General features: G+C 55.5%; 1 protein-coding gene across 6 annotated transcripts in view; it reads right to left on the bottom strand.

The window, feature by feature from the left end:
* Positions 1 to 562: 562 nt before the first annotated feature.
* NDRG4 (NDRG family member 4) overlaps positions 563 to 20,824 on the bottom strand; it is a 79,561-nt gene continuing 59,299 nt past the window's right edge. For 5 of the 6 annotated variants that reach the window (XM_042918661.1, XM_042918660.1, XM_042918663.1 and 2 more), the window contains 14 exons: positions 18,788 to 18,832; positions 11,202 to 11,307; positions 10,860 to 10,980; positions 10,713 to 10,775; positions 10,537 to 10,597; positions 7,797 to 7,883; positions 7,661 to 7,717; positions 7,244 to 7,347; positions 6,302 to 6,358; positions 6,173 to 6,224; positions 5,395 to 5,442; positions 5,175 to 5,210; positions 5,015 to 5,066; positions 563 to 2,695 (listed from right to left, as the gene is read on the bottom strand). In XM_042918661.1, coding sequence (XP_042774595.1) covers positions 2,541 to 2,695; positions 5,015 to 5,066; positions 5,175 to 5,210; positions 5,395 to 5,442; positions 6,173 to 6,224; positions 6,302 to 6,358; positions 7,244 to 7,347; positions 7,661 to 7,717; positions 7,797 to 7,883; positions 10,537 to 10,597; positions 10,713 to 10,775; positions 10,860 to 10,980; positions 11,202 to 11,307; positions 18,788 to 18,832 — 1,044 coding nt within the window. In that variant the 3' untranslated portion in view covers positions 563 to 2,540. Of the gene's footprint in view, positions 2,696 to 5,014; positions 5,067 to 5,174; positions 5,211 to 5,394; positions 5,443 to 6,172; positions 6,225 to 6,301; positions 6,359 to 7,243; positions 7,348 to 7,660; positions 7,718 to 7,796; positions 7,884 to 10,536; positions 10,598 to 10,712; positions 10,776 to 10,859; positions 10,981 to 11,201; positions 11,308 to 14,651; positions 14,823 to 18,787; positions 18,833 to 20,824 lie in introns of those variants that run through there. The other variant, XM_042918662.1, reaches the window with a different exon arrangement.

Genomic DNA, 20,824 nt, shown 5'->3' with positions numbered 1-20,824 from the left:
TTTATTAGTTGACACATAGCAGGTATGCAATTATGTATTTATTGAGTAAATGAGTGAATGAGTCCGAAATGGTGGTTAAAACCTGGGAAAGTAGCAAGCATTGAATCGAGAGTGTTTTGAAGCCAAACAATGCCAAAGCCAGTTCTCAGCTTTACGATATTATTAGGGTAAATTCCTTCTCCTGAGGCTCCGTTTCCTCAGCTGTGAAACTAATATCTACCGTATGGAATTAATGTAAGAATTGACAAGATAATGAATGTGATCAGAACAGGAAATAGGTGGGGCACATGGCTGGATCAAAGTCGGTAGAGCAGACGACTCTGAATCTTGGGATCTGATTTCAGGGTCCTGAGTTCAAGCCCCAGGGTGGGGGTAGAGTTAAAAAAGAAAAAAGAACCAGAAATAGAAACATGGATGGACACTCCTACATATGCAACCCCATCTAAACCTCAAGAAGCACCAGCCTCAATGCTGCCTTCTCACGAGCTTCCTATGATGGGCCTGGTGTCACCACACTCAAATTCTTCTTAGTTTATTAGTTTTCCAGACACTTAACTCTTAATACTTTGACAAGGGTTTTTATTTGTTTTACATTTTGTCGTCTCAAAGTTTCATGACATCAGCCACCAGAATACACAAAATTAGGTTCTTTGCTTTATATAGACAGGAAAATAATAAACTCCATTAAAAGTTCACTTTGACCAAAGAGACAACCTCCGATGGAAAACCACACGCAGGAAGACCCAATATACATATATATATATATAATGTATAGATATTTATAGATATCTTATCTGAAAGAAGAAAAAAAAAATCCAAGATTTGCAGCGCTATCTACAGTTAAGAGGGATTAATTCTACCAGCTTTTCAAACAGTCACATTTGATATTCAAAGGAAGCACGTGAGTGAATAGAACTGGGGACAGACTAACACTCCACCAGGCTCTAGAGCAGTCTAGTAATGGCTTAAGATTCTAGAAGGGGGTGATATGTGCAGAAATGTGGATGCAGGTGTCCTCTCAGCCTCAGAGCACCCCACACGCAACTGTCCCCTCCCCAGCACTGCCTTTATCATTGCTCTTTTACTTGTTTTAGAGTTTGTGGCAATTGATTTAGGCTCCAAGACAAGTGGCTCCTGTTTCTGGGCCAGGAGATTCTCCCTGATGGTGCAGGTGGGTGGGATGTGTGTGGCTCAGTCCTGGGCTTCAGGTGAAAGGAGGGGACTGGGGTACCTGGAGAGCCTTTCTCCTCTGCCTGGACCTTGTTCTCTTTAGGAACCTCCACCTCCCACCCCAGGACCCAGCAAGCCCCAGCCCAAGCCACTCCAACAGTCCTGAGATGGTGATGTGGGCCTGCAGAAGTCTCACTACCTTAGACCATTTCTTTCCAGATAAAATCTCTTCTTGCTTAGTGATGCCCACATAAAATGTTGGCATAGCTTGACCAGAACTCTCCCTAACAACACCATGTTTCTGGTGGCCTTGGACACACTGCTGCTGATTGGGTTGTCCTCCATGGGACCTGGGGACAAAAGAGGGGGTCTGCTGGGAATCTCAGCCACCACTGTCTCTAGTCACATACTGGCTCCTGAAGGCAGACACCGTGAAGTTCTCAGGGGTGCATCCGACCTTCATGGGCTATCCCAGCATTTAAGTTCAGCCCCCAAGTCAGGTCCCTATGGAGATACAGGATCAGGTGACTTTCTACCTCAGGGCCTTGGCTCAGACATGGGACAGGGCCACGAGATGGTGGAGTGTGTGGGCTGGGACAGTCTGTGGGGTTCCTGCCTGTAAGGTCCTCTGTGTTTGGTCTTCCTGGGGCAGAGAAACCCTGTTCAGCCCCTGCCTGCCTGTCTGCCTGGGCCTACATCACCAGGCTAGCCCAGAGAGCACCAGGAAAACTGCTGCCTGGTCAGAGCGCCCCCTTGTGGCTATGGTTCAGATGATTGTCACATGTGCAAAAGACAGAAACAGATGTGCTTGGTGGGGGAGATGGGGAGAAAGGGGCCTGCAGAGCTCCAGGGCCCCTACCTCCTAGTGCTCCCCTGTGCTGTCTCCTGTCACCCCGGTGCCTGAGCTGGACCCCATGCTCCTGCTGTCCCAGCACACCACCTCAAAACCCCATCCCATCATCAAACCTGCCCTGTCCATGGGGGTCATCCCATGCTTTCTTCAGTCCAGGATATTACCCTGGATCCTGCCCAGAGAAGGAGTTGCACTCTTTCCTTAGCAGATCCCCTTCCTCCCTGAGCCCCGCCCAGACCGTGGGGAGTTGGAAGAGGGGCCTAAGTCAGCCAAGTTAACAAGGTGAGTGAGGTGGGGGTGGGGGTGGGGAGGAGCGAGCCTCTCAAACCATCTGGAGACCGTTCTGCTGCAGCATCTAGGATGAATCCCCTCACGTTTTTAACAAAAGAGAAGTGAACCCATTTCCTCCCCTGGCCTTCACAAAAATAAACTAAAGGGAAAATGAGCCGGCGCGAGGATGCCAGTGGGACGTCGATGCGGGTGGGGGCAGGTGGGCATCTCTGCCAGGCTAGGGGCTTCAACAGGACACCTCCATGGTGTGATTGACCTGGCCCAGCCCCTCGCTGCTCTCCGAGTGGGTGCAGGCCTGCGGGCGGCTGCCATCCACCGAACCGGCACTGGTGAGCGACGCGGTACGAGAGCGGGCGAGGCGGGTCATGCTGGCCGAGGGCACTGTGGGCAGAGATGGGAACGGGCATGAGGACTGGCAGGGGGGTCTGGGTGCCAGCAGGCAGGAGAAGGGTTGACACAAGCAAAGCGGCAAGACCCGTTTTTCCAATGGCACAGAGGCCCCTCCCAAGCCAGGGCTCTGGCACCTACTCCATCAAGCCGGAGGCATGCAGCACCAGCGAGTGAATGAGCCAAAGAGGGGGGGACCGGGCACCCCGCAGAGGCCAGCGGGACCCAGCTCACAACAGCTGGCCAGAGCTATGGCCAGAATGGGGTCACTGCCCGGGTACCCCTGAGCTGTTACAGGGACGGGACAGAATTCCAGCGATGCCCCCGCCTCAAGAGGATGATGGGACAGGGGAGTGGGACTACTTCCGTGAAGAAGGACTAGGTGTGGTGGCCACAAACTGCCCTAAATCCAATTTCCGTCCTTCGTTGGAGTTTCACGAGCAAGACGCTCAGGGGCAAACTCCACCTCCCTGAACTCAGCTGGCCATTGGTCCAGCTGGGGCATGGTCAGACACCCTTGCACCCAGGGCCAGGCCTAGGCTTTACCTCTGAGAGGCTCTGGTTCCAAATGCCTGAGCTCTGAAAGCCACGTGGCCCATGGCCACCCAGAAGCCAGACCACTCTGAACCCCAGCCAATCTAGAGCCCTGACATGGGACGCAGCCCACTAGGTCCAGGATCTGTGAAAAAGCACGACTCTTTTGGGCTTTAGGAGGCGAGCGGGACACAAGAAAGTTCCAAACCACAGCAAGATGAGGCCCGGCCGCAGCGCTGCACAGAGGAAAGAGCAGGGGGTCCTGGGGTGGGGATCCATGCATCAGGGGAGGGGCCACAGGGCTACCTGCTCCTCCACTCAGCCTTCGGTCCTTCAAGTATGCAACTAAGAGAGAAGACAGAGCCAGAGGGGTGGGGCAGGGTGGGGGGAGACACAGAACACGGGTGAAGAGCGTGATCCGGCAAGGCCAGGGTGTTGCGAGGGTCAGGAGAGAAGACAACAGGACAGGAACAGAGCGGGCTGGGGCAGGGCCAGAGCTTTAGGAAGCCCCCTCCTGCTCACCCACTGAAGCAGCAGCCCTGGAGGGAGCCCTGATTCCACGGTGGAGGCACTCATCCTGCGTCTCCAGCCTGGGCTGTGACCCTGAGGGGCTCTTGGTGACAGGGCTAGTGCCAGCACCCTCACCCTTCTTCTGGGCCCCAGTTCCCCCATGTACAGAATGGGGAGGCCTGCACAACCTCCTAAATCCTGCCCAGCTCTCAGGCTGCCTGGTGGCATTTTGCCTGGGGTCCTGAGAACATGTCCCAGCCCAATAAGCTTTGCTGGTCTACCCATCCCACAGATGCTCACGGGGCAGGCCCTGGGCTCAGGCCCAGCCACAGAGCTCCTGCTGTGGTTCGCTGTTGGCTTTGGCCTCTCTTTGCCCTACATCCCCACAAGAGGCTGGCAGGCTCCTGGGGGGCCAGAGGGATTTCCACTCCTGGCTGGGCCCCCAGTTTTCCCCCACGGGCCTGTCCTTCTAAGGAGGCACAAGCTCCAGAGGGTAAAGTCCAGGGGGGAAACAAATTCAGGGAGAAGAGTTTTGCTTCCAGCAGGAGAGCCAGGTATATGGGGGAAAGGGGAGGAATCAAGGAGATAAAAAGGGTGTGTGCATGTGCACGTGTGTATGTGATTTAGAGGTGCCCATGAGCAGTCTGGGGATACCATCCCTGCACAAGGGGCAGTCTGGAGAGGGGAGGAGAGTGGGCATAGCCACCCCTTGGCCCCTACTCCCTTGGGGTCTTCATATACGCAACCCCCAGCTTTGGCTGCCTTGTCTCTCTCCTAAAACCCAGGTGGCCTCACTTGCCTTCCTCACGCCCTAGATTCCAAGACCACTCTAATGTCCCTTGCACCATCCCACCACGTGTGACAAAAGCCCTTCTCAGGTGCCATAGGCCTGGCGGGGAGCTGGTGGTATATATGACTCACCTGTAGGCAGGCTTTCTGGGCAGGACTCAGCCCTGGGCTCTCGTCCCCCAGGGCTGGAGGAAGAGCCTTACCGCTCCAATGCTGCCAGGAGAGCACTGTCCCAAAGCCCCTCCAAGAGCAGAGGAGAGCCAGACACAGCCTAGGATCATCTACTTACAACGCAGGTGGAGATGCCCTAGAGGGTCCCCCGTCATGTGGGGAGCATGTGGGGAGTGGCACAGCATGTGGGCCCTGAGAACACAGAGCTCATATGCCCACAGGCTTAGTGCCACCTGCCACCGGGTGCCAAACCCACTTTGCTGCCTGCCCACCGGTCTCTAGGGCGGGGGCAGGGGGAGGTATACTTACTGTAGCCCATGCCTTGCAGGAAATATTTGAAAGCCTCAGTCAGCTTCCCTGGCTGCAGGACAGAGAGACAGTACATGCTTTGACTGGCTGCCTGGGATTAGGGGGAAAGGAGGCTTCTCCCACTTAGGCCAGGTAAGGGAAGGAGGGCCAAGAGTCTCACCTGTGTGACTTGGGGGAGCCCCCCAGAATCCGCCATCTGCAGGGAAGAGAAGGGGGTGAGCTGAGCGGGGGCCACCCCACACCCTGCCCAAGCCTAAACAGGCTGCGCTGACCCGACACGCTGTCCTGCTCCCGCCCTGGATGGGACCCCAGGCAGGCCCCTCCCTGAGGCTGGGCCCTTGGCTGAGGAGCTGGCCTATGGCTGGGGAAGAAGGCCTCACCTTCAGGAAGGTCGTGGTGGTTGGATCCAGTTTGGAGTTGCACTCCACCTAGGGGCAAGGTCAGCAGAGTAAGGCAGCCCCAGCCCCCGGGGTATCAGGGGAGCCCCTGCCCCAGTTGCTAAGGCAGGTTCTATTCCCAGAGCTGAGAGGCTCTACTCGTGAGAAGGGTGTGCAGGGGGCAGACACGGGCTGGCACCGGGGCCCTGGCTGAGGCTGCCCCACGCCTGCCAGGCTGCCTTCTGAAAGTCAGGCCCCTGCAGATCAGGAAGCAGCGCCCCAAGGGACCTGAGATCCTTGGACTCCACTCATAACTGCTGGCCACGCGATGTCCTCACGGGGAGCCAGGGCCACCTTGGTGGCAGTGGCGGGCAAAATGCCAGGGACCGCGGGTTCAGGCGGTGAGGTGAGGGAGGGTCAAGGCTCAGCAGGAGACTGAGGCCCCTACCCGAGTCCCCATGGCCACAGCAGCACACACTGCATTCCTCCGGGCCCTCAAGCACAGGGAGGGTGTGCTAGTTTCTGTCACACGGGGGGCTACCCTGGTACTCCTCACCCCAGGGACAGGGTGGCCATCAGGTGGTCTGGCCCCAGCTCCCTCCCGTCTCCACGCCTCCCTCACTCGAAGGGTGGGATTGTGCCAGGTGGTGATGCATCATGGCAAGATGGTGGGAGGTGGGGTGAGAAATCCAGCATCCAGTGCCTGGCCCTGCCAGCCAGAGGCCAGCGATCTCCGTACTCCCGCCTCCCACCCCCAGTCAGGACGCTGTCCCTCACTCACCACACCGTCCTCAGCAGGCGCGTTATCCCCGACCACCAGCATCACGGGGCAGCTGCAGACACAGAGGACAAGGGCTGTCTGGCCTGGGCGTGGTAGGCAGGGACAGGCTGGGGGGTGAGGGGCACTCACCGGAGTGTCTTGGCATTGGGTACTGTTCCAGGCCGGTTAATGTCCAGGTCTCTGCGGCTGCAGGGAGAGGCAGAGGTGGGCATCTCAGAACTGGATCTGAGGGGGTTGTGTGCCCCAGGCCTGCCCCTGTTGTATTCCAGCCTTACCTCATCCTCCCACAATGGCAATTATGGCCCAGCATCCCGGGCTGGTCCCAGAGTTGGGGTTTACGGTTATTGAGTTGTCTCAACTATGGAAAAGGCTCTAAGAGATCCCAGTTAGGGGTAAACAGGGAGGCAGGGACCTGCTCTGCACAAACAGGGGTCTTCAGGCCATGCCTCATACGTAACTTCTTCTCAGACCCTGCAATTCATGCCAGGTGGGCCCTGAAATTTGGCTCTCCCTCCCCCTTGAAGCACTCTGACATGCACCACCACCTGTGCGTGGGATTCCTGGGTCGTAGAGGAAGGCAGGGCCTAGCTTCTCATTCTCCACTGTTCCTCCAGCACCATGCACACGGCAGGTGCTTAATAAATATTTGTACGAGAAAAAGAAAGGAGGGAAGGCCAGTGGGCTCTAAGGAGCACAGCTTGAAAACCATGGAGTTCATCCAACCCCCCGTCCCCCTCCTACAGATGTCAGCCCTGAGGTTCAGGCTGGGGGCATTAGGGATGCTGCCCAGCTTCCCCCACTGCTCCTGGCCAGCCAGCCAGCAATGCCCTGGGGGAAAAGGCGTGGAAGAGCCCAGAAACCAGAGCTGGAAGCCCTACCCTACCCTCTGTCCTTCGAGGGGTGTGACCTTGGGCAAGAAGTAACTCTTTTCTTCTTGGTACAAGTTGTTCATCTACAAGCTTGGGAGAGCACGTCTCCTGCCTGCCTCCTTCCGTGACTGGTTGTACCGAGGGGACAGAGGGGGCACTCTTTGGCCTGGTGCTGCGGAGCTGGGCCCCAGGCTGCCCGCACCTGTTGTACATGTTCCAGAAGAGCTGCAGGTTGGCCTGGTTCACCACGTTCCCGATCTGCTGCCGGTAGCTCTGCACCAGCTCTGTGTTGCTCACCAGTTCCTCCTGGGCCCACGGGATAGATGGGGGAGGTGCACGGAGGGGAGCGACAGACAGGGGTGTGGTCTCAGACGGGCACAGGTGTCCCAGACAGAACCACCCTCGCCCCATTCCCAGCAAGTGAGGGAGGAGGCCTCCCACGTCTGTCTCAGGTGAGTAGAGTGAGACAGGTCAGATGCCTCATGACCCCAAGCCAGATCCCCTCCTGGTAGAAGCCCCAGGCGCCCCTGGGAGTAGGCATAACCAGGCCCTCCAGAGGCTCCCAGGGACCCCCAGTTCAGCCACCACTGCTGCTCCTGTGGGGGCCCCACCCCCTTACCTGGCTGAAGAGGTGGGATAGCACCGTGTCAGGTAAAGTGCTGGTCAGGCTGGAGAGCTGTGGGCCGGGGTGGAGGCCAGTGTGAGTGCCGCCCCTCACCACCACCACCCCCGTCTGCTAGGTGGACCATGCTCACCTTGGTGGCCGCCCAGTCGATCCAGCCTTTGCCGTTGGGGTCAATGTTCATCAGCACCAGCCCCTCCACCAGGTCGGGGAAGATAAGCTGCCATGAGAGGAAGACAGAGCTTGGGAGGCTGGCTAGTATGTAGGGAGCCCCAGCCTTCCCACCCGGCAAACGGGCTGTAAGATGCTGACTCTGCCTATCTCACAGGTGGTTGGGAGGGGCCGAGGAGGAGGAGGACGTGCTCTGGAAGGGCTTTGAGGAGCCACAGATGCCTCCACTGGCTACAGATGGAAACCTGCCTGCCCCCACCCCACCCCTTCTGGCTGCCTCTGCTCACCCTCTACTCCATTCGGCACCTTTCAGTATTCTTTGATTGGTTTTGAATCTATGCCTATGTCACTGTTTTCCACCCCTTTTAACAGGTCTTTGAATCTGTTTGATCTGTTGTAAAACTGAGGATTAAACATCCGCAATAAAACCTTTTGTTTAGGGGCACCTGGCTGGCTCAGTTGGTTAAGCCTCTGACTGTGGCTCGGGTCATGATCTCATGGTTCCTGGGTTTGAGCCTCACATCACGCTCTGTGCAGACAGCTGTCTACCTCTCTCTCTGCCCCTCCCCCACTCACGCTGTCTCTCAAAAATAAAAAAATAAGACATTAAAAAAATTAAAAATTAAAAAATAAAACACTTTGTTTCTTTGCTTTCATAGAAAAAGAAGCTCTAGTGAAGTAAGAAACTGACCTTTCCAAAGCCTGTTTTGTGTTTGATGGTAAAAGAAATTCAAATGATCTGTTCAGGTGTTTGCCCACATTTAGGGGAAAATGGTCATATACATACGACTTTACTATCCTGTCAAGTTTATCTGGGGTGACAGGGAATATATATACATATATACTATAAGTATAGTTATATATACTATATATGGTAATATATATAACTATATATATAGTTTTATATATACTACTATATTACTATATATATAGTTTTATATATAGTTATAACGATATAGTTATATATATATATATATATATATATCTACTTGTTAGTAGTTAAGTGCTGAAATCCATACTGGAGTTGAAAATTCCTGGTCTTTTCTTTTGAAAAAAGAAACACTTTGAATCCTGAAAATTAAGTTTTTGTTTTTAGAGATGAAAAGCTTGTGGGCTCCTACCCAACACAATGTTTCTGAAATGCAACTTCCTTTAAACCTTCCAAACTTAATGTAAGTGTAATTTTTGGTTAAGAAAGGACTTGTGTTTCAGGCAGCAACCTCTTTGACCTTGGCCATAGCAACTTTTTACTAGACACGTTTCCAGAGGTGAGGGAAACAAAAGCAAAAATGAACTACTGGGACTTCATCATGATAAAAAGCTTCTGCACGGAGAAGGAAACAACTAACAAAACTAAAAGGCAGCCTATGGAATGGGAGAAGATATTTGCAAATGACATCTCTGATAAAGGGTTAGTATCCAAAATCTATAAAGAACTTGTCAAACTCAACACCCAAAAAATAAATAATCCAGTTAAGAAATGGGCAGAAGACATGAACAGACATTTTTCCAAAGAAGACATCCAGATGCTAACAGACACATGAAAAGATGCTCAACATCACTCATAATCATGGAAATAAAAATCAAAACCACGATGAGATACCACCTCACACCTGTTAGAATGGCTAAAATTAACAACACAGGAAACAACAAATGTTGGCAAGGATGTGGAGAAAGGGGAACCCTCTTACACTGCTGGTGGGAATGCAAACTGGTACAGCCACTCTGGAAAACAGTATGGAGGTTCCTCAGAGAGTTAAAAATAGAACTACCCTAGGATCCAGCAATTGCACTACTAGGTATTTACCCAAAGGATGCAAAAACACAGATTCAAAGGGGCACATGCACACCAATATTTATAGTAGCACTATCCACAGTAGTCAAGCTATGGAAAAAGCCCAAATGTCCATTGACTGGACATGGATAAAGAAGATGTGGTATACGTACACAATGGAATATACTCAGCCATCAAAAAGAAAGAAATCTTGCCATGCAATGACATGGATGGAACTAGAAGGTATTATGCTAAGTGAAATAAGCCAGTCAGAGAAAGACAAATAGCATATGATTTCACTCATATGTGGAATTTAAGACACAAAACAGATGAACATAGAGGAAGGAAAAAAAGAGGGAAGGAAACCATAAGAGGCTTAACGATAGAGAACAAATAGGTTGATGGAGGGAGGTGGGCGGGGGATGGGCTAGATGGCGGATGGGTATTAAGGAGGGCATTTGTGATGAGCACTGGGTGTTGTATGTAAGTGATGAATCACTAAATTCTACACTTGGAACCAATTTTATCATCTATGTTAACTAACTAGAATTTAAATAAAAACTTGAAAAGAGGGGAAAAAAAGCCTTATGTTTAAATATCACCCTAATTACTGAATGAGTGATTAGGATAATCCTTACTTAGTGGCTAGAGCAGTTAGTTGTATGGTTTGCCGCTAAAAGAAACTTTGGCTGTGGATAATGGTAAGCAAGTAATAGTCTAGTCTTTTGAGGAAATGTATGGAAAAAGTAATCTCCCTCTTTTTTTATTTCCTTGCGTGAATAAAAGAAAACAAAGGGCTTTTCTGAGTGAAGAGGAAGTGGGGGGAGGGGAAGGAGAAGGAAGAAAGAGCAAATGTTCCTATGGTTGAAGGGTGGCCCCCTCCAGGAGACATCAGCCCTGGGGTGGGGGTGGAAGTAAGGAGACTCACTGCAAACTTGGCCAGCACATAAGCTCCGGCTCCTACTCCGATGCCAATCACGTACTTGAACCTGGTGGAAAGTGTGGCTGGTCACTCCAGGGCTCGGGGAGCTACTTCCCATGATTGCCATCAGGTGACTCTGATGGCCCCCCCAGCACAGGGACAGGGTAAGGGCAGAGACTCACCCAAAGTGCTGTACCACGCTGGGGAGCATGGCGGCCAGCTGCTCCATTGAGGGGAACTGGTACCTGCAGGCAGAGCAGGAGGTCAGGGCCAGGTGCTGCCTGGGGCACAGAGCTGGGAAACCTGGAGGGGGGCTCCCCGGTACCTACCCCTGGGGAAACTGTGACGCCCCCACCTGCTGACCAGGGGCATCCACGTGGCACACCACAAAGTGCTTGGTGATCTCCTGCATGTCCTCAAAGTTGAAGAAGGTGTTGAAGCACAGCTTGTCTGCAAAGACACACCTCTCAGCTGTGGCTCAGCAAAGGGGTAGGGAGGCCTGTGGCCCTGAGAGGGAGGGCAAGGCAGAGGTGGTCAGCCTCGTGGCCCAGCAGTGACACCAAGGCCCAAATGGCTAAGGGCACCAAGCTGAGGGTGAGTGGGGATCTCCGGGGCCCTGTGGGGAAGGAGGGGAGGCAGAGGAAGGCAGGATGAGGCTGGGGTGCACTCACGATTGAGGCCCACATCATGGTAGGTGAGGATGGCCGGGCGGTTCCCTTTGGGGGAGCCCCGGATCACCACGTGCAGAAGGCCGTAAGGCGTCTCGATGTCATGTTCCTGGAGGGGAAACGGTACCAGACACTCTGGGCAGCCCTCACTGCGGCTCATGGGCAGCCTGGGGGCTGTTGGGCCTGTGGTGGGGCCTCCACCTCCCAACAGGGGGGCATCTCATTCTCATCACCCCAAGCAGCCCCCAGGGAGAACAGAGCAGACGGAGCACTCCTTCCCAGAGGCGTCTGGCACAGGGACAGCATGAGCCAGTCTGCACGGGGAAGTTCTGCAGACTGGTGGTGTGGGCAGCCAGTGCCCAGGCCCTGCTGCCCTTAGCCCTGCAGAGTCCAGTGAAGCTCGTTTTCTCTGTCTCTCTACAGCCCCTCCAGGACAGTTCTGCCACCCTGGCCTGAGTCGCGACCTCACCATGTTCCTCTTCCATTCAGAAGGTGAATGGCCTCAACAGCCCTGCTTAGAATCTGCAGTAACCTTCCCCTTTCAGCCAAGCCCAGCCTCCAACCCCTGCACCTGACCCTGGCTCCCACCTCCACACTCTTACTCATGCTGTTCCTTCCACCTCGAATGCCCCTCCCCCAGATCCCCAAGGCCTCCCTTCCAACAGGGCATGGTTAGATGTGCACTCCCACCCCAAAGGCCTTCTTCCAGTGACCACTGTAGGATCCTCCTGTGTTCATGCCCTTGGTTTTGTGGCTTGGGGTTATTAGTCCTTCAGGAAACAGGTGCTGGATGATGTAGGTTCAAGACCTCCTCTGTCCCTTACTGTGTGACTCTGAACAGGGTATATACCACTTCTCTGTGCCTCAGCCACCTCTTCCCACGCATCTCACGGGGACCCAATGAGAACGGAAGAAGCTGATGTCTGTGGAGCATGTAGCACTTGCAGAAAAGGAGGCTGAAGTGCTCAGGCGTCCCTGAGCCTTAGGGAGGTGCCCTGCTGGCTGGTCCCTCTGCCAACTAGTCACTTTGGGCCACTCGAAGGACAGACTCTAAGAGGATCTGTCAGAGCTGAATTAACAGCCTTGCCCCGCACCAAGGGGATCCCTGTGAGTTGTCCCTTTGAGTTGGAGGCGAAGCTAAGGTCAAGGGCAGGAAAGGGACAACATGTGTGCCAGGTGCCATGCATGTTATGCATGCCTTTGCCCCTTTTACAGATGGAGGATGCTAAGGTTCAGAGAGATACCATGTTCCTGCCCCTGAGAGAAAAGGGGAGACTCAGGAGGCAGGAGACAGCTTCCTGGGGCCTGGTGTTCTTGGGTCAGGCCTCAGAGGACCACTGTTCAGGCCTGTGTCTCCAGTGGGGAATGACAAGGTGATGTAAACCCTATGGCCAAAGGCCACACCCTGGGAGCCACAATTCTGCTGTGAGGCCTTGTTAAAGAAACCTGATGTCCTCTAAGTGGTCCCAGGTCCACCACAGCCTCCCCACATCCTAGGCCTGTCCTCCCTCAGGGCCATGAAAACAAGGAACACTTCCTGCTCACTGACTCTGACCAGCCACTTCTCATGTGTTTTCTCATTTACTCCTCACAGGGACCCAAGCCCCAGAGGAGCAAACTGAAGTTTGGAAAGGAGAAATAACTTTCCCAAGGTCAAGTCCAGAGAAGGTACAGCAGGCCTTGCCAGGTGCCAGCCTCAGAGATCAGGGGTATGCAGTCAAGGCTCCACCCAATAGATTTGCAAGCAGGCAGTTTTCCAGAGCTGCCTGGCCCTGCTTGGTGGCCGTGGGGGGTGGGGTGGGGGGCAGGGAGGTATGCAGCATCCTCCACAGCCTCTTAGCTCTGAAGAGTAGGGGTTGGGGCAGGAGGGATGCACAGTGCTATGGAGGGAGGGTGGGGAAAGACTGGGAGGGTTGTGGGCAGGAGGGGCGCCCATCGCACAAGAGCTGCAATGCGCTTCCTGCGGGTGTGAAGGGTAGGTCCATGTGGGGTCGGCTCTAGCCCTGCCGGGTTCAAGTCTGGGCCCAGGGTGGCAATCTTCCACCCTCAGACCACCGCCACCTCAGACTTCCACCCTCTGACTGCGTGTGAGGGGTGTCTACCCGCCCCCCAGCCCTGGTGTGACCGCAGCAACACCATCACCGGTGCCTGGGCAATGCTCTCCCCGCTAAGGCTTAACTGCCCAGGTGGGATGGGCTGTGGAGGGCAATGGCCCGGTTGCTGGGCCTCTGCGGCCCAATGACTTGGCTGAACCCTCCCCCCCCAATCCAGGAGCTCAGACCCAGCTCAGCCAGATGGAAGCCCAGTGTCCCCGCTCCTCCGGGTCCTGCACAAGAGGGGTGATCCAAGGGCCGCGGCCGGACCCACTAGGAGCCCCCAGCCCTCAGGGCCGAGCGCTCCCATTGGCTCCTGGTGACGTCAGAGCCCCCCCGCCTCCAGGTGGGCGCCCGCGAGGCACAGCTGCCGCAGCAGCAAGGGAGGGGGCTCTGACGTCCTCTCTCTGCCGTCCGACTCCTCTCTCCTGTGACCTTGAGGACTGGAGGGGGGTGCTCCCAGCCGGGTTTCAGCACACGGAGGGGGTGAAAGGCTGGGGGAGGGGCTAGTACAATTCATTCCATCAAACCGCATCAGGGATTCGGCCCCCCGGGTGCAGACCCGGGGTAGGCGCTGACGTTGCTGCCTGGGTGCAGGGCACCCGGTGGTCTGTGGCACCTTCAGGGCAGGCCAGGCGTGGGGGGTGTAGTAGGTGTGCTCCTGCTTCTCCCTCCTGGAGGAAGGACAGCACCCCTGGGCACTGCTGCCCTGACCCCCGCCCCGCAGGCTCATGGCTCCAGCGTTGGCTTCCCCCACCCACCAAGTAAGACCCGCGACCCCCTCCTCGAGCTCTCCCCCGCAGGGACCTGGGCCTGAAGGCTCGGGTAGCACCTCCCCCAGACCTCCCCGCCTCAGCCCGACTGGCGCGGCAGTTCCCTGGGGACCACGGAGGCGCTGCAAGCAACTCCTAAGGAAGGAAGAGGCTGTCTGTCCTTCGATTGTCACTTCAGTGAGGCGATCCGAACAACCAAGACAACCCCCGCAGGATCAGAAAGGTGGAGACCCCGACACGTGCAGTGAACACAGCCTGCCCCAGGGCTGAGATGGTCACAGGCGCGAGGCAGACGCCCACCGGGCACCTGCCAGACGGAGGGCACACCGCCAGGGGGATGTGCACGCGCTGGCACACCGGTCCACCCAGGCTTGCGGACAGGTCACAGCCCTTCCCCACAGACGCTGACTAGCAGCTAAACCCTAACTAACCCCTGATGCAGGCCAGGGTCACCAGGGAGACTAGAAACTGCTGGCCTTGCCTCAGTGACTCCCAAGGTGAGGCGACTGAAGGCAGATCCGCCGCCAGGGGCAGAGGGATGTCCCGTCCTCCCTGCCCACCTGGCCGCCCCCAGAGCCCTCACTCACCCCATCCCAGCACTCCGGCATCTTGCCGAGCGAGAAGGCGATCCGCCTCTACCAGGAAGGGCAAACAAAGGCCTGAGTCACCACGGTCCAAAGGGAGGGGGCAGTGAGAAGGGGAGACGGCGACGCTGTGATGGGGCGCCGCTCCCGGGCCATTTATAAGCAGAGGCTCGTGGCCTAGGCCGGCCCCGCCTCCCTGCGGGGTTTCTGCGCAGCCACACGCTCCCCCCGCCCCCAGCCCCCGCTTCCAGATTGGCTGTCGGGAGACAAACCTGACTCTGATTGGCTTCCGAAGTCCTCTCTCACCGGCTCCTGCTCCTCCCCCTGCTCCTCCCGCCCCCAGCAACACATCATCCTCGGTGGTCCCTAGCCCCTACCTCCCGCCCCCCCACCTCCCGCGCGGGCACACACCAACAGCTGCAGCTGCACGAGGGGTCCTGGGAAGATGAGAGAAGAGACCACACATACAGGTGTGCCCTGTGTCAGGTACACAGGAGCTCTCATGAACACGGACACTAACGCGGGGCAGGGGAGGCCACACAGGCATGCCCAAGGCGGCCCCGCCCTTGTCCCATTCCCAGGGGGGCGGGGAGGGCCTGAGATGGCCCCGAGCCCAATCTCCGCGTCAGAAAGGTCTGGATGACTTAACCTTGAAGGGACGGGGAAGTGACTGGCTGTCTGGGGCAACCTTCCTTCGTGACCCTGTTCCAGGGAATGCTCCTTCTCCACTCCCCAGGTTCTCCCCTCAGGTAGCCCTCATTCTGCCCACATGCACGCCTAGCACCTGCCCACAGTGCTGAAATGGGGGTTCTGGGCGCAGGGGGCCTGGGCAGATTGCAGAACCAGCAGGTATGGTGGGGACGCACCAGTCTTGCCCTCCCCACCCCCACCCTGCAGCAAGGGGCTGCCACCCTCACCCTGCAGCAAGGGGCTGGAGGCTACCAGGGAGAGGAGGGACTGGGGTCAGCCTGTCAAAGTGGACACGCCCACCTCCTGCAGACCCACCCACAACCAGTGTGGGGCTTGGCTCCCAGGTTGGGGGGGGGGGGGGCGCCAGGATGCAGAGGCCATCTCAGGCTCTCTGCCCGGTCCTGAACAGCAAGGACTTGGGTGGAGAGCTGGTTAGAGTCCTGCAAGTAGAGGAAACTGGGAAGGAGGAGGCAGAAGAGAGGAAATAGGTCAGGGAGGTGAGCAGAGGAGAGAGCCCAAGGACTGAGGCGGCAGGAACCACACAGAGAAGGAGGGTGCTAGGCGCCTGTGCCCCCATTTTGTCTCTTTGATGAAGGAGCATGGACAGCCCTGCGTGCTGTCTGGCAGCACTGAGGGAAGGGGGTCACCTCCCCATCTCTGGTGCCCAGTGACCTGGTCAACACCTGCCATATGTGCTATTCCTGGCCACATCCTCTGTCTGGAGCGCACCAACGACTTTCCCTGCCCCATCTCTGACCTCTTGCCAGGATATGGAGCACGGTGTCCCACGGCCCCGCACCTACTAGCCATGTTCCCTGTTCCCTGCGGCCACTTTGGCACAGCCACGCCCCCTGCCCTGTCCACAAAATGCTCCTACCTGCTCCTCAAAGGGGGTATCCTCCCACCCTTTCTGCCACTAAACCCCTGCTCTTCCATGGTTGCCTTCTAACTTTATGCCCAGTCCAGCCTCTGACCTCTGAGTGGCCACCCTTGGACCCAGCTGAGAAGCTGATCCTGGATACTGCCCACTCCAATCCATGGCCCGATTTCTGCTCGGCTCACTGCCTTCAAATCCATAGACTTGAGTTCAAGTCCCGGCTCCCCCACCCACTAGCTGGGTAACCTTGGGTAAGGATTTTTAATTTCTCAGCCTCCTCAACTGTAGAACAGGAACCATGCTTTCCTGAAGAGTTGCTACCAAGACAAAAAAGAGCTGCATGAGGGGCTCTAGACCTGAGCCCATGCCTGCCCAGGCCCTGACAGGGGAGACATCGGGCAATCCGTGTGCCTCTCCAAACTGGGAATTGGCCCCTTCCCTGGAGGTTGTGCAGTTGTGCTGGACGAGGCAGGCTCAGGTCCTACCAGCCAAATCTAGGCTCCGGTCATATCTCTGCCACTTCTCTGCTGTGTGACCCTGGGGAAGTCAGTCAACCTCTCTGAGCCTCCACATCTGTAAATGGGAGAATAGCTGTGCTGTCTGCATGAGTGGCTGCAAGAATAACACACAGTCCTCACACACCTGTGGAAAATGATGAGAAAACTAAAGCACAGAGAAGTCAAGTGTCCCAAACAGCTAGTAAACATGGAGCTTACCAGCACCTTAGCACTCCGGGCCTGAGGTCACATTTTTGAGTAGCAAATGCTTACTAGCCTATCTCCCACTTGTCAGTCTCTGTCAAATGCCTTACAGGTGCTACCTTATTTTATCCTCTTAACAGCCACTTTATAGATGAGGAAAATGAAGCACAGAGAATTTCTGTAACCTGCCCAACGTCACACAGAACCAGGAACCACACTCGGGTAGTCTGCCTCTGACTCCATGCTGTGGTGGCCATAGCCACAGTTCTCTCAGCATCTGAGTGCTGGGCCTTGGGCATCATTCCCTACAAACACGTGGGGAGGTCCGAGCTCTGTCCTCACTGTACAAATGAGGCAGTGACGTGTGTTGGAGGTCACATGGCTCATAAGTGGCAGGGCCAGGCCCTGGACCCAGGTCTGTCTGGCTCTTGTTTGTCTTGCCTCCCCCACTGGCTGGGTCCATTGAGGCAAGGAATCAAAGGGGATAAAATCCCTGCCAGGCCTTGGCCCAGATAACGGTCATCCGTCCTCTCAGCTGCTCGTCTAAAAAAAAAAAAAAAAAAAAGGCAGCCTCTGTGCAGCCTCCATGTGGTGCAACTGGAGACAGCAAGGTGCCTTTTAGCACATGCTGCCCTTTACCAGGCAGAGGGTCCCAGGCACTGCCAGCAGTAGCCCTGGGCTGGGCCTGGTACACAAGGACTGAGCTGCAAAGGACCCCAGGACTCCCTTCTCTCCTTTCAAAACCTCCAGGGTGTGTTTTGGGGGCTGGTAGTCAGCACCTGGTCTGGCAGGTCCCACTTGGTGTCAGGCAGGGGCTGAGGGCTGTCCATCCACACATTCTTGCCTTCATTTGAGCAGGAAGGACGAGAAGTCCCCCTTGAGGTGCCTGTACTGATCTCCAGCTGGGCCTGGGCCATCTCCTGGCCACGTCCCTCCTTTCTCTCCTCACGGGCTCCTGTTTGTTCCCCAGACCCCATCCTGCCCTCAGCTCCAGAGCCCTTTGTGTTTGAACTGATGCTCCCCAGGGATCAGAGCACACGCATTGTTCTGAAGCCTCCTCTGGTGTCCTTGAAGGGACACAGGGCCTGATGCACAGGCCTGGGATCTGGATCCTTGCTGCAGCACTGTGCATGAGGGGGCGCAGCTTGCAGGCCACCCTACTTCTTCTGTCACCCTGCATCCAGACCAGGAGGCTGGGGCTATCCTGGGGCTCTGAGACCAAACCAAATTGAAGTCAGGCGGGGCCAGGGCGGTGGCCTGGGGGCTAGTTCCATCTAGCCAGGAGGAAGGGCCTAGAAGGATCTGATTTTGTTCAGCAGGTTTTGATGGCCAGCAGGGCCCTGGAACCCACTGAGGTTCCCCATTGTGTCTTCCATCGGATGTTTTCCAAGACCCGGAAATAAATGGCCATGATGGGACTCAGAGAGAAACGGCTGGCTAAGTGAGCGAACTCATCGCGCAGAGGAATAAAAACAAAGAACAATTTCAATTTTCACGGGGAATCTGGCATCAAACTAAAGAGGACACGGTTGTCCCGGCAACAACTTCCATGGAAACAGGAGCTATTTCAGAGCACCAACCTCACTGGAGAGTTTCCTCACTGGAGGAAAGTGCTGATTCAGATGACAGCATCCCATCTCTATCCTCACTCTCCCCAGGCCTCACCCCTGCTTCAGTCCCATTCAGGGAAAGAGCGGCACATCTCCACTGGGCAGAGGGCAGATAAACCTGCTGTGAGCAGGCGGGTGGTCCTGGAGGCTGCAAGGTGCCCGCACAGAAGGGCTGTGACCCTCCTCTGGGGCCGGGCTGGGCAAGGCAAGGTGCCAACCAGCTGTCAGGCCCCTACCTTGGCAGTTTGAGCTGAGACCTACCTTCCAGTCTGTGTCCACCGCCAAGAGGAAGGTGTCGGAGTTCTCCTAAGGGGAGGCAAACAGAGAGGTGGCATGTTAGGTCCTGGCTGGCCCAGGGGGACCACAGGGGCTCAGCCTTGAGCAGACTCACTAGCTGTTCCCCAGTCCATCTTACTGTTAACAAAAGTGATGCAGGGCCTCCCAGGCATCAGGCCAGTAAGTGCCTGATGGACGAGCCTACAAGCAGCGACTCATCCTATGAATTCTACCTATTCATTTAAAATGTGAAGATTCCCTTGGGGCGCCTGGGTGTCTCAGTCGGTTGGGCGTCCGACTTTGGCTCAGGTCATGATCTCACGGTCCGTGAGTTCGAGCCTCGCATTGGGCTCTGTGCTGACAGCTCAGAGCCTGGAGCTTGTTTCAGATTCTGTGTCTCCCTCTCTCTCTGACCCTCCCCCGTTCATGCTCTGTCTCTCTCTGTCTCAAAAATAAATAAACGTAAAAAAAAATAATAAAATGTGAAGATTCCCATCTTACAGGTAGGAAGAGTGAGGCTTAGAGAGGCTGAATCACACAGCTATTAAATGGTGGGATCTCTGATGAAGCCAAATCTTTACCGTTTGTCACTTTGTCCTGCTTCCCCCCACAGATGGTTTTCAAGGTCATTGGGACATGGCAGCACACCCATTTTAGGGATGGGGAAGTTGGGGCCCATGCAGTGAGGGAGGAACTCATGGGCTTTACTAAGCTGCACAGAGGCTCTGTCTGGGCCTGTGCTTGCTCCCACCTTTCCAGACGTGCCTGCTCTGTGCTCTCAAAGCACAGAGGTCTCCTGTTTTCAGGCTCATTTACCCCAAACGGTATGAGTCTCCGGTGCCTGTCCCTTGCACTGGGCTGTAAGTGCCATGAAGGCAGGACTGTGTCTGACTCTGCTCCTACCAGAAAGCCTGTAATGGAATGGGCTTCCCAAATCCAAACAGGTTTGGAAGAATGAGTCTGACTTTGCAAACGAGGGGAACTGAGCTCAGAAGCACCCATTGTTGGCAAGGCACAGAGAGGCAGAGTGCAAGAGGGCTAGAACCCTATATGTCTGTGTGGCCAGGTTCTCCCCAATGCCACCTACCAGCCCTCAGACACTCGTCTTCTGTGGGTTCTGGTCTAGGGAAGGAAACCTCATGAGGACGAGGGGAGGACCAGCACATTTCCAGGAAAACCAGAGATCCTGGGTCTCTGCCTTGCTTTCGACTGTGTCTGTCTAGAAACCTCTCCTCCCCTCTGCTCAGCTATGACAAACAGGGCAGGCCACCTTGCTTCTAAGCCTGTGTCTGCGAGGATTCAAGAGAAGCACGGTGTTAGCTGTCACTCTGTCCTTTATACTTCTGCACTTGAGTTTGTATGCTGCACATGCTCCCTATGGCTCTACTGAATAAATACACGGATAAATGAGACAATCAGATGAGGACGGGGATGTTATCAGAGGACGGCAACCCAAGGGGTGGGCAACTAAGTACAAGAAAGAAAATGACCCTAAATCACAGGAGTAAAAAGAATGAAAACCAGCAATTCGGGTGTTTTACTCTCAAAATAAGGAAAAGTTGAGCCACCTGCTGTGTGGCAGTTGGGGCGGTGGGGGCGGTGGAGAGAATAAGATGGCACTAGAGGGCCTCACACCCAAGGAGGAGAGCCAGGTCTCCTGCAGCTCGAACTGTATCAGACACAATGGCTGTCCTCTGGCTTCACCTTCTGGCTCCTCCAGGGCCAGGAGGGTTCTGCCTGGGGGAGGGGTGGACAGCATGGAGGTTGGTCAGGCCACTCCCAGAGCCTCCCGGAGAGGATGGTGGTCTCAGGAAGGGGACGAGGCTGGTTACTGATGAATCCTCTCACTGGAAGATCACCCCCAAGTGGGAAAGAGATGTGAGAGATTTTTATACCTGGGAATCCTAAGGGCACAGTTATCTCAGAGAAGGTAACAGTTTTGTTAAAAACAAGTCAGCACAAGGGATGAGGCAGATAATGGCAGGGTGTGCTGTGTGCTCTCAGGGTACTGGGGGTCCCCAG

The sequence above is a fragment of the Panthera leo genome, chromosome E2 (genome assembly GCF_018350215.1).
Source record: "Panthera leo isolate Ple1 chromosome E2, P.leo_Ple1_pat1.1, whole genome shotgun sequence".
Taxonomy (NCBI): Eukaryota; Metazoa; Chordata; class Mammalia; order Carnivora; family Felidae; genus Panthera; species Panthera leo.
The sequence above is the reverse complement of the archived record's forward strand: the minus strand, read 5'-3'. Positions and strand labels throughout refer to the sequence as shown.